We start from the raw sequence: 13,661 nt of genomic DNA, 5'->3' as shown, positions 1-13,661 counted from the left end.
TTCATAACACAGTATTTTAATTGCACTCAAGAAATGGGAAGACTTGACACTGACACACCCAACTACAGGACACTACCCATGCAGGTAAAACCAAAGATGGTCACGGAACATCAGGAAAGAAAGAATGAATTGTTGGTTAAGGAGATTTAGAGACAAAATTGCTAGGGATTTTATGCAAGCTTGACTTAGACCAAAATAAAATGACATTTCAGAAGTTCCATTCTAAAGCAGAGGAGATCAACTGATGTTTTAAAGACAGCTTTGGCAAGTGACAATGGAAGTGTGTCATACACACATTGAAGATGACTGGCTATCCATATATGCATACATCTCTCTGGGAAAGTTCTCCCAGTCTACACCTAACAAAATACTTTTCAGACATCCCATTATGAAAAAGCTCAAAATTGTAGTGGGGTTTCTCTTTTTTTTTTTTTTCCTCAAAAGTGTGAAAAATTGCATCTGTGAGGTTTTAATTAAACATAACAACAGATTGAATAACTGTTTCTTGTAACCTGAAATACCTGTTTCTTGTAGTCTGAAACCTGAAATAAATCAGACTGCTTTCATATTATTAATGGTAATGTGTGCGTTTAGAGTTCCTCAGTGCTTCACATGCATTGTCCCTGGAGTTTCATGAACCTGGAGAATATTACTTTATGTAACACAAATAATTATTTTGGGAGAAGGGGAAGATAAACATGAAATTACAATACAATAATTTAGTTCTTACGTGCAAACACGATAGTTAATGCAAGTCAACTGGAAGTTAACACACTGTTTGAAAAATGGCTGACAAATTTGGAAATCACAAGGTCATGGAAAGCTGTGGTTTTCATGGAGAGCCTAAAAGGGTTTTAAAATTCAGTGAGATCTAGGGGACCTCATTCCCTTGTGTTTTACTGAAAGTCTCAGTCTGGGACAAGGTTACTCAGGGTGACTGACAAGGAACACCAACCACCTCTGTGGATTGTTTGCTTCTGGCAGAGCTAACAGTGCAGTTGAAGAGTAGTTTTTAATATTGCCTTGTCAATAAACCAATTGGGAAAGAAGTGAGGACTTTCTCCATTCTGCTCATTCTGGGATCCTCTTTCCAAACAACATGACTCATTATTACTATGTTTAATGCAGGAGTGCCTGAGAGCAGCAGGGGATGGCCACTCACTGCAGTAGGTGCTGTACAAACACAAAGTGGTGGATAAGCCTTCACAGAGGCAGCGATGGGGAAGGAGAATAACATTCCAGCTCAGTGCATCAGAGGGACCGCCAGCTACCTCATGCTAGTGATTCATCACTTCTCACTGTTGGAAATATTACTTGAAAAAAAGGCAAGAAAAAAAAAAGAAAATGGAAGGGAAAGGTGGAAGGCACTGCAGAGAGTAAAGGAAAAAAATGGAAAACAGATCAGTTCTAAATATTTTTGTATGTCTTATTCTTATTGTGTTTTTATTAAATTGGGCCTGTTCAATGACCTGAAATAGTTCAAACTTACATATATTTAAAATAAGTAAGGATGAATATAAATTTGTGAAGTGGCATCTTATTCCTCTTTTTCCAAGGCAGAGTCACAGTTTTGTCAGTCATACCAGATATGCAATAATTTTACAGCACTAACCTTCTCTTGCTCTACACTATATCACTGAAGCCTTTGCATTAAATATTAGCTTTTACACACCTTACTCCAGAGACCATAAATGAATGCTAACCTTAATCCTTTCTGACAGGGGTCATAAATTGTTGACATACATCCATTATCATACTGACCCATATCATTCCTAATCAGGAGTTTGCCTAATTTGGGGGAAGTGTTTCATTTCTTCAAGGTCTTTCCTTTCTTCAAGTCTTTCAAGATCTTCAAGGTCTTTTCCAACCTAGACAATTCTGTGATTCTGTGATTTTTGTTTCCATCACAAACTGTTATAGAAAGATTAGTGATTTGTGCCTGGGAATATGTAACTGTCCATATCCCAGGTAATGGGAACATTTTGATGACTTGTGATCAAATTTTAATGAAACTAATTGTCTTGGCAGAGCTGTGCAAATATCTAATTTAATCTTTCTAATCAGCCTGACCTTCCACTTACTCTTCAAGGTAGAGGTAACCATTCTCCCGCGCCAACCTTCTTGCATGCATCTGGGAATCCTTAGCTGTAGTTCCATAGGATATAACCATGGCACCGTACTCACGGCACATTTTCACTCTGGCTGGAGACGTGCTGGTTGACATGATGACAAACACTGGAATACGGAGCTCCGAGGCATGGTAAGCAACAGCCATGGAAAAGTTACTGTCCGAAGCCACAATCACACCCTTTCTTTGCTGATCCTAAAAAACAGTGTTGCTTATTGCACATTATATAGTGTCACAAAGTTGTCCCATATGATCCTGGATCATTCCAATGGTCTGACTTCCTTCTTTTCCTTTACTAGATGATCATATTATGATACAGTATATGCATGTCTGGCATAATCTCATGATTAATACACAGAGCTAAGACAGAACAAGATCAATCCCTGTTTCTGCACTCCTCTGGGTTCAACTCATTACATTAGAATTAGCTGCAAAACTCCAGCTAATCCCAGAAGAGGCAATATCTGGTCCCTCAGAGATGATATCTGGTCCCTCTTTCCTGCCTGCATGAATTTATTTCATTTCAGGTTTCCCTTTAACAGAAGGATTTATTCATATTATGACAAAAGTGCAGGTATAACCACTGTTTCTGGGCTACTGTACCATGACAATTATAATTATTATTGTTGCAGGGACTCAATAACCTCCTACGACAAATGACAAACAAACTATTAATGTAATGATACTGAAATTCATTACAAAATCAACCGGTGATATAGATCCTTCTCATCACCCATTGTAACTCACTTTCATCATCATTTAAAGTTTGTGGTTTCACCACATCAGAACCATAGTAGACACACAAACACTGTCATCTAAATGCCACAGAAAAACTCTGGTATTAACATTTTGCAAGCTTTTCTTTCAAATATTTTTAAGCATTTCAACAGCAGATCCACCAAGCATAAATAACAAAGTATTTTATATTCAGATACTTGCAAACTTATCTATGTTGTTCAGCACAATGGTTCAAAAGGCAAGAAACACTACAATTCCATGGATAATACAGGTAAAATTATCTTTAATTCTGCTCCATTTTTGTGAGATGGAACAAACTAATTTCTTTTTGAATGTTGGCATGTTGTTATACCTGAGGCAATGATGTCAGAAGGTAAAGTACACCTCGTTCCTTCACAGATCCTGTGTACTGCAGGAACTCTTTCTTTAGGTAGATGTCCATTCCGTACTGCTTGGATAACCTAGAATACTGGAGTATAGAAATGTTATTATGGGGATATATATAAAATGAAGAAAAAACTTCCACACCCCATCATCTCTCTGGTGAGATATGCATTCGACTGCTATGTATGAGCTGTAAAAAGTAAATTTCATAAATCTGTTTCTTTAGATATACATGACAGTGTATTGTTACCTACCAGATTCTTCTGGTTTATGGAATTCATTTTCAAACTCACAGCAATGAAATACATACCCCATACCACATAAACACCTTTCTTCCTTTGAACCTGTTTTTCTCCCAGGGCCGTTCCTTTATCATGCACAAGGTCATAATGTACCTCAGTTTCTCTCTTTGTTAACATAACAGTCCTTTGTTAGCATAACTGTACCCTGGGTTTTTTCCTTTGTTTACCTCCGATGGCTGTAATCAGCCTCTGCAGAGACCCATGGCCTTGCTCTCTGCAAGCCATTCTCCAACACATACCCATTACGAATTCTGAAAATAGCACTTATTTTGGTCTTACTGTTCAAATGCAGATATTAAAATAAGTATTTTCAATTATTTCAAAAACCACCCTATGGTCTGATATTTTAGCACTTGCCAGAACTGAACATTGAATATCCTAACAATAAGGTCATCTCCTAATAGATACAAAACCAGTTAGAAAATTCCTCCTTGAGTGCCATTATGACTCTGCTATGGTTTCTGCCACTGATTCACTACTGAATATTGTCCAGTTTTTTGTGTCCTAAGGCCAGTATGACATTAGTAAAGACACTTATTGGAGAATGATGGAAATAATACAAAATATTTCCCAGGTTTGCAAGTGTAAGCAGCAGCTGTTTGAAAATGCTCAGTGTTTGGAACAGAAAGGATTGCTGAGCTGAGAGGAATTAGCAAGCATAATACATGTCATGCAGTGCCCAAGTGGATGATTTTTTAAATATTTTTTTTTTAATGGCAAACCTTTATCAGTTTTTATAGGAAGACATAGCATATATCACCATATTAATTTCCTATTACCATATTATTTAAACCAAGAGTTATAAACAAGATAACATATGAAATAGAGCTGCAGTAAACTTGTGGGTTCCAGTTCCCTAGGTTTACTGCATCTCTATTTTATCATCTGCTCTATTTCTTCCATTGGCTGCCAAAGTAAATGAGGACCTGGGGATTTTGGGGATCAAGCCCTCATTTATAGTAAGTCACAAAGAGAGATAGATTAAAAGACAGCATGACAATATATTTAAAATATTTATCTCAAAAAGTATCTGGTGGTGTCATGTACAGTGTACATAGTAATATGTACTGATATTTTTCAGACTGTGAGACTTCCAAAATGCATTTATATAAAATAAATATATTGGAAACAGATACTTGCTTTAAGGTATACATTTAAATATTTCAGATTAATGTTTCAAGGCTTATTTAGTGGATTTACAAGCATATGTTAAATTCCTCACCCAGAGATGGGGCCAGATTTTCTATTTTGCTTCTGAATATCCTGCAATAGGAGCTACCAATTGCTGCTCCTTTGCAAATTTGGCTGCAGAACTGAAAGAATGGAAAGTGCTTAGTACACTAATAGGATAATAGTTTATATCCTAAACAGCCTAATCTATGAAGAATGCCTATGCAAAACAGAACAAGAACACTAGACAAGAAACACTGGTTCTTCACATACCATTCTGGTTTTATAATTTTTGGTTTTGTAGAGCATCTTGGATTCTAGAGTGAACAATGAGAAAAAGGATTTAAGGAGATGAATCCTGTGATTTATAAAGTTGCTAAATCTCCCACATTTAAAATGTCTTTACCACAGAGGTGGTGTACTTGAGATTTTTTTTTTTTCTTTAATTCTGATACTCAATATTTTAACTCTTTAGATTGCCTTTTTATGCTTCCTTTAACTGAGGCTTTTTTCCATGTAGCCTAAATATAGCAATTGCTTCTAACAAAGGAGGTTGTCAGTGCTATTTTCAGCTGTACTGACCTGATGTGTGGCCTGGTAAGACTCATTGAACCAGCCTCCAAGTTTTTACCTTTTGACCCTGTGATCTTACCTAGGGACTACAGATTCTGTGTCTAATGTACAACACACAGCACAGCCTCCATTTGGCATCCACAAAGTTACCACAAAATGACCCTTAAAGCTCTTACATCAGTAACCAACTAAAAGCCCATTTTAATGCTAATTCCTTGTCCTATACTCACTACCTCTATAACATCTGTTACAATCACTCATGACGCCATATCTCAGCTCCAGGCAAACTCCTGAATAAGGATTCAGAATGTTCCCTCCATGGTCTTACTTGCAGGTTAGGAATCCTCCTGTAAAGTGATTTCTCCATTCAATTAACTGAATGGATTATAGCCATGCTTGGTTTTTAAATCCAAACAAATGTCCCTGAAAAGGGCTCTTACATCTCAGCAATGAATTGAAATAAAGATTATCAGTGTTGTTCTTGACACCTTTCTACTTTCAATACTTTCCTTTTGAGTAAGTGCTTGAAACATATACTAATGACTTCTGCAGGAATATTATTTTGAATAGCAACAGACGTGGTCTATTTTCACACTAAAACAAGTGGGGATATAGGCTTTCCACTATTCTGATCATCCCAAAAGCACAGTTCATTAAAAGAGACTAAAGAAAGCCAGCCTGTTTGGCTTGCCACAGTAAATGCAGAAAGGGGATGTTGCATAAATCTGCCAGGGACACCCAAGAGAAAGGAACTATGTAAATTGAGAGGCAGAGCTGCCCAAGAACAAATGGTGTGAATTAGCCAAAGAGAGCTTCAGTACTTGTGAGCAGGAGCACTATCAGTTTATGAAAAGTTTGGTATTATACAGAAGCCGGCAGGAGCAGAAGATGAACTCAGTGGTGCAGTGTCACCTTTTCCTACATTAGGATGTGTTGTGAGCAAAGACACAGCTCAGGGGATGGAGTTGAGATAGACTTTACTGGTTTGACAGAAGTGCACGACACCATGAGCTGCAGGGAAAGGATGATCCAGGCTATCAAAGGGTACGGAGCTAGCTAGTTCTGCTTTCCAAATTAAGCCCTGACACTCTCCCTGCCCACTGACCTACCTTTGTGCAGCAAGATTAACCCATCTAACAGATATGACCAGAGTTGTCAACTACAGAGAAGCGCAGTGCTCGCTACCTGCAATATACATGCAAATCTTCCTGGGGCAGTCTCTCCACAAAAGCAGAGATTGACAAGATTGACAGTTCTGTCTAGACCACTGACTGTGCTCTCAAGCATGACAGTCAGAGTGACAAATGATGGAATGTGCAGAGTTTGGTACACTCCCTCTGTTCACCCAGGCCCTGTGCCCTTGACCACCCATGCTGCACATATGTTTGCCCACTCCCTCCACATTCCCAAACAAGCCAACTTTTCCACGCTGAAAGGAAATCCAGGTACAGCTGGCAGGATGGATTACTTCTCAGTCACTGAACAGGCAGCATATGAATGTAAAGTGCATTCAGTTTTACTCCCTGCACTTTGGACAACACTACCCTGCAAGTTTTTTGTGCCACCTTACAGCCCCAAATGGCCTTGTATTATTCTCTCTGTCACAAGACACACTTCTTCAATGGTATGCTGAAGTTGTTTTAGGAAATCTAAGCTAAAAAAAACCCCACCAAAATAATTATGATGTCTCTGGATCAGCAGGCTCCATCTGGGAATAAGGAGATTTTCTGCACCTTGCAGACCCAACCACTTTGCTCCAGGGACTGTTAACCCCATGTTAGACATGAAAGTTCCTTTCCCTGTCAAGGCCAGCAAAAACAATCCACAGCCAGTGAGGCTGGTGGGGTGACCCGGGTCAGCAACAGGGAGCAAGGGATTCATCGAGAGAGTGATTTGTGGCTGCTGCTGCTATGAATTACCACTTGGCAAAGACAGTCTTTTGACCCACTGAAGGGAAAGGAAGAGATTAGCCATAGAGTGAGTGCCTACAACAGCCTTCATGAAGAGCTCACAACAGTAGAAATACATTACAAATGAAATAATGTGTCATTGTACTTCTCTTATGCTTTAGCAAATTCTTGTACATTTATGGGAATGTCTCAGTCATTTTCACACCTAGACTGTTCAATAGGTGCATATATGTGTGTGTATATCTTAATGTTCTTGTTTTGTTGAAGACACATGTGGCAGAACCACCTGGTTACAGAACATGTCCAGCCTTGCCAGATTGGCCAGGCTAGGAAGGAAAATCTGTACCTTCAAATGCTCCAAATATGAGAGTTTGTTCCAAATCAGACCCTCCCACAAGACTGCTTACCCAAACACTGGTAGTCCACCATCTCCAACTCAGTTTCCTTGTAGCAAGAGTTTTTCACCAGGAGCATAATACCCCAGTGCATTAAGTCTATGCCTAATGTGGTTTATCCTTTGTTTACAGATCACTGCAATCTTTAAGGATTTAAGTAAGAAGAAAACTAAATATGAACATGAGTCATCTTACACATATCTATCTAGAGCTCACACATACTCTTCATTCACTTCTGATCAAGTTTTATAAAGAAAACAAAAGAAATACTGAGAGAATGCAAACTCCCTACCATGCATGGGGTTTTCTGAACACCGCACTGGATTTTGAAAGCTGCTGCACTAATATCTTCAAATCGAATCAGCTTGTTACAGCTTGACAGGCTGGTCCTACTGCTTGACTGAGGGATGCGGGAAAAGGCATCCCTAAGTAACTCCTCGTTACGGTTCACTATCTTCATTTCCCAGGTCTTCACATCCCCATTCAGGTAATCGTCCTCACCAAAATCTTTCAGTCTCTCAGGGCTGATAGAGGGTGGCTTCTGCCCAATAAGGCCATTTCTTACTGGCTCATCCTTACAACAGTGAAGATCACAAAGTGCTGGGGAATCTTGTTTCTTTATTTTATTGTCATCCCTAAAAGCAAATAAAGAAACTTGTTAGGAAAGCTTGGATGATTAAAGGCTTGACATTTATTGTTTAAGAAGGATGCACATCTCAGCTGCTTTTTGAAAGCCTCAGATAGGCAAACTGAGTTATTACTGTCATATTAGCTTATCTTGTAGGTGGATTGAAAGCTACTGTAACTAGCCAGCTTTTAGAAAAGGCACAGATAACCTGGCACATGGACAAAATGGGTAACTGTCATACCCAAGCAAATAAGAAAGATATAATATATATTGTCTGGGCAGCCAGTCCTTTCTTGATATTCAGTCTCAATCAGCAATGATCCCAGTTCAGTACTTCCAGAAATTTTGGAATAACTGGAATTGTATTTGCTATATGCAACTCCATGTGTTTCAAAAAAAAGCAAATAGCTGCTGTAGAGCATTCCCTAATACTATTAATAGCAGTAACAAATGTCATTATGTTGTACACAAGAGGTCTGCTTCTTTGCTCTTCCATACTTGCAGAGCATACTCTTGACAGTTGTCAATTGCCTCATGACAGGAAGAAAATTACTTTGATAAGGGATAACAATTACATCCTACTGCAGAGCTAAAGGTCTCCTGATTTCCGAGTTAACACTTCACAAATAAAAATACCTGTAGATAAGACAACACCGTGATGACACACAAACCTCCTTCCACAAGAAACTTTAGAGGGACAACACTTCTACAAAAATTTACCAGTTTTCCCTCAACTGCCTTACTGTCTGGTCCAGTGTTCAGGAGTTCACAAGCAATAATATAGTTTAGGATTTTGCAGCTCTGCTAACAAATAAATGTAAAACTTATAGGTATTCTTGGAAATTGGAGAGTAATGTGTGGAAAAAGGAGCATTAAGCAAAAGACCAGTGCTTTGGAAAAGAGCCAATATCACTCCTGGTTTGTGGCTATAATTACACAGAAGGTATAAGCCCCTCTACATGAAGGACTCAATATTAATCTATTTGGAAGAAACATTTTCTAAAAATATACATATTAAATTATGTCAGAGATTTCACCATCATCTCCAGCAAAAAATATTTACCATTTTCATAGAATACATTGGATTTAAATTATGCAGTTATTCATCAGCAGGGCTGGCTAAAGGAAGTGTTCCCCTAGTTTTACAGCAGTGATCATCACTGTAATGTGTACTGTAATAATTTCCAAAAAGAATTAAAAAATATTTAGAGACAGCTGCTTTTTGAGCAATTGCCCCATTTTTGGCAGTCATCTGGTTTTTTTTTGTGGTCCTAGTAATCTTTGCCAGTAGCTCTGCCTCCTATTACGCTTCCAGTTGTTTCACTGAGGACTTCACATAACAATATGGGCAACATAAAAGGTTTTGTTATTTCAATCAAGTAATCTACTAGTAGCATCAACCGTTCTGTATATCCTCACAGGAGACAAAAAAGGACAATTTTTGTAGCAAGTTCTTCTCTCTCCAAAATTAATGAGAATTTTCTAAGATAAATAAAGTATTTACACATTTATAACTTGTTTATGTTGAAACTTGTGATTTAAAATATTTTCCCAAAACCTTATCTTAAAGCTGGTAAAACAGCAGGCATTCTGCCTTCAAATTAAATAGATTATCAAGTAGCTCTATTCCACACTTCTCTGCATTTCTGCTCCTTTGGGGTTAGAGGGTTGGAACACTTCATAAAGATGTTAAGCTTCCAGTGTTAGTTCTCATGCATATTAGTTAGCTTAATGCAAAAATGAGAATCAGATCTGACTGCCTTTCCACAAACTTGTTACAACACAGCCCCTGGCATAAACAACAGCTATCATCATCTAAGAGACCAGATCGCCCCCCAAAAACCCCATTTTCCATATCACAGTAGCCTCTAACCATTCCAGAAAGAGAAGAACATATACATATTTTCTCTAAACATATTATCTAAAACGTTTAGCAAGCATTAGCAATGAATGAAATTTCTTATACTGGCAATGAGTTAAAAGAGTATATGTAAGGTAAAATACATAGGTAGATAAAAATCTGTGATTTTTCTAGGTCAGTATTTTTTTTCTGACCGATATTTGAGATAGGAGGTAAATTCATACTTTTTCTTTACATCTGCTGCAATGAACTACAACAAGCCCATAAAAAACCCCAGCCAAAGATGACCACAGAAAGTCCATTGATGAATGAGAATTCTGTTAGAACGTACAAACTACGGGGAAATGCCTCACCACACTAGTGCCATCAAATATTTTTATGTGCAAACAGAGACACTAAAATGGGATCCTGATTTTTGGCCCTAATCTTCAATTTTCTTTCTCTAGCAGAACAAAGGAGGGAAGTAAATCAGATTCTCAGTCCTTGACCTGCAGCACAACTCTCATCTAGTCAGGACTCGGAGGGAGACAACACCTTATGACCACTGGGAAAAAAGACAAAAAGTCAAACAGCTGTAAAATATGTGTAGGTTTCTCAAGCTTGAGATATGTTTAAAGCACATCTCAACATTTAATATGGAAACTATCATTCATTTGCATCTGAAAGGTCAACATTACCCAAGGAATATCATGTACATGTATGTACTGTATATATTTATTTCAGATAAAAGTTATTCTCCTTCTATGATTCTACTTTTCATTTACACTAGTGAATTAATTTTTTCCCTATAAAACCCTCATGGGTGTGTCACACACATGGTAAACAGTGAGTTGAGGTTTGATAATCCATCACAAACAATAACCCTGGTGGGTCAGATACATTTCTCTCATAAAACACAGTTTGTATGCTTGGTGTAGACTACCTCAGTATGAATTTCTTCTGCAGGAACAGTAAAACCAGGCAAAGAATGCAAGTGCTCACAGGAAGACAGCACGTGACATCTTGTGAGCAGTAACAAAATATGGCCCCTGTTCTAGTGATCGTGCCCACTAGATACAAATCTGAGCCAATATAAATACAAACTCCAACGTTATAAAACATTGCTCCTCTCAGATGGATTGCTTTTCCTTTTTTGGAGTATGCCTAGGAAAGTTTTCATTAAAAAGTCTGTTTATTTCCAGCCATAAAACAAATATTCAGCTGGCAAACTTTGTTACATGGTTATAAATTATGACATTTTAACTTCAAAGTGATTAGTAAAAGCAAACATGCAAATACAGTTTATAAACCTACTTTTTCAAGAACAGCTCTTCAGCATAACTGAAAAAAATAAAAGAGAAGATCTGTATGCAGACATTCCATGAGTAATTACAGAAATGGAAAAATTATCATTTGTTTAAGCAGATAGCTTGACATAGTTTAAAGTCTCAAAGAAATGTACTCTTAGAATGATAAAAAGTAACAACTCAGAATTAATGATTTTTCTGTTTCAAATTTGTTTTCTTGCATATACTTATAATTTTCATCGTTAAATAACAATGGGGAAAATAAGTTTGGAAAAACAGTAATATTAATAAAGTAAAATTAATAAACCCAACAAAAATACTTTTGGGAAGCTAAAACACAGTAGCAGTACATACTAAACCTAAAGACCACAACTGTTTCTTTTGTTACAAGGAGAAAGAAATGACCACGCAGTTAACCTGCAATGATGGGACAATTACAAGTCCCCATCAGATGAAGCACATGCTGACTGCTTTCCTCAGGATCCATGAAGCAAACTAAACAGATTAAACTGACACGCTGGATCTCTTCAGCTTCTAAAACTGAAGGAGAAAAAAAAAAAATCTACAAACTCACAGATGTCCAGGAAGGATTAGTTGCTGTTTCTCCCAGTATAAATGTTAGGGGGACATCCTATGAAAGTATCAGGCAAAAAAATATAAAAGTTCCCTTCTTACAGGAAATAAATAGCTAGCAGAACTCATTGCCACAGGATGCTATGAACGACAATGAGGTAAACGGGTTCCTAAAAAGATTGTGCAGCTATATGGAGGTAGGTCTAATAGTAACCAATAAACACATCACTGAAGAATCACTGTGATTCAGGAAACCCCTAAGCACTTACTTGACAGACTCCATGAAAGCATACGAAGAGAAAGCATCTAAAGTGACTTTTATTTTTCTCCAAGCTTCTGTTACTGGCCACCACTACAGAGAAAACGCAGAAGTAGACAGCTCTTTGGTCTCACCCAGTGCTGCCATTTTGATTTGCAGACATACCCAATGTCAGCATTTGGACCATTTGGCATCTTTTACACCTCTTACTAAATGAGTCACAACAACACATTTTGAGGCAGAAATAAAGTTGAAATTATGGATGTACATACATGTTACTGCACTGCTTCACAGGTAGAAATTCAAGTGTCACAGAAGGCAAAGAAATTTTAGTATAAGACTGAAAACTTGGCATTTCTTTGTCATTTCTACAGCAGTTTTTATCATCTGCATTCACGATGAAACACACTCACCATGAAGAGGGACTGACAGCACAGTACAAGTTCTGTAGAGTATTTTAGCACCCTTACAGGTCTATACCATATCAGGAATGTCAAAGTCCACTTAACTTGGACTGATCAGTGGCATAGTGCAAACTGGCAAAGTGTTATGCTTGAATACCACTTCAAACCATCCCAAGATTGGGGCTAGTCTGTAACTAACTCATCAGGACAAATACAGACATATGCACATGTTCTCTGTATGTGAGTTTTTTATTTAATTCTTTTTTAATGCTTGAGGGATAGGGGGTTCTTTAGCTTATATTTACATGCTGCCATCATCTTCAGGTTCCCTGAACATCTTCCTAGAGAACACTGAGCAAAAGACACTGGTAAGATACAGTTTTATACATACTTGCCATTTGCTTTCTGGATAAATGGACTCAGATCTTACACCTGCAAGTTCGGAATACTTATTACAGTGAAAAGTGACCCCCTTTAAAGTCACTTCTGCCTTACTCTTCAAAGTGCTGTGCAGAGATGGGTCATGTACGGGGGCAGGGGTGAGGCAGGGGGAGCAACCTGCTGCAGGCAGCAGTCTGCTTGACTTATGACTGAGATGCAACTAGGGCTGGGATCTCCTCTCAAAAGAGTGAGAAAGACACAGTCCCAGGATATGACAGAGAGGGCCCATTCCCTCATCCAAATCCCGCTTTTACTTGGAATATCCACAGCTCCATTAATCCTTCCGATTCCATGCACCCAGCCCCATCTCCTCTGGCCCTTCCAGATGCCTGAGCCTTCCACACCCCTCTGATACTTTCCCTGTTTGCTGCAATCCCCTTTCCCAGTAGCTCCTAAACGTTCATGTTCCATCCCAAGTCCTCTTCTACTATTGTCCCTGCCCTCCCCAAACACATCCATATGTTGCAATGACAGCAATTCTTAAGAGCACCTCAGCAGCTGTGCAAGCAGTCTTTATGAAAGAGAATATACAGAAAAATCGAGGCTTGCTGACATACAAATGGCAAGAAGTATCATAACAGAGGTCATCTTCACTGCTAGTTATTCTAG

At 38.2% G+C, this 13,661-nt stretch overlaps 1 protein-coding gene across 3 annotated transcripts in view; it reads right to left on the bottom strand.

Moving 5' to 3' along the window:
* LOC113483363 (putative threonine dehydratase) overlaps window positions 1-13,661 on the bottom strand; it is a 32,793-nt gene that overhangs the window by 16,773 nt on the left and 2,359 nt on the right. For 2 of the 3 annotated variants that reach the window (XM_026854873.1, XM_026854872.1), the window contains exons 2-4: window positions 7,893-8,235; window positions 3,219-3,335; window positions 2,082-2,323 (exon numbers count right to left, since the gene is read on the bottom strand). In XM_026854873.1, the coding sequence (XP_026710674.1) occupies window positions 2,082-2,323; window positions 3,219-3,335; window positions 7,893-8,235 (702 nt within the window). Of the gene's footprint in view, window positions 1-2,081; window positions 2,324-3,218; window positions 3,336-7,892; window positions 8,236-11,382; window positions 11,410-12,217; window positions 12,247-13,661 lie in introns of those variants that run through there. The other variant, XM_026854874.1, reaches the window with a different exon arrangement.

The sequence above is a fragment of the Athene cunicularia genome (genome assembly GCF_003259725.1).
Source record: "Athene cunicularia isolate RWA chromosome 9 unlocalized genomic scaffold, athCun1 chr9_part1, whole genome shotgun sequence".
In the NCBI taxonomy this organism is placed as follows: Eukaryota; Metazoa; Chordata; class Aves; order Strigiformes; family Strigidae; genus Athene; species Athene cunicularia.
The sequence above is the reverse complement of the archived record's forward strand: the minus strand, read 5'-3'. Positions and strand labels throughout refer to the sequence as shown.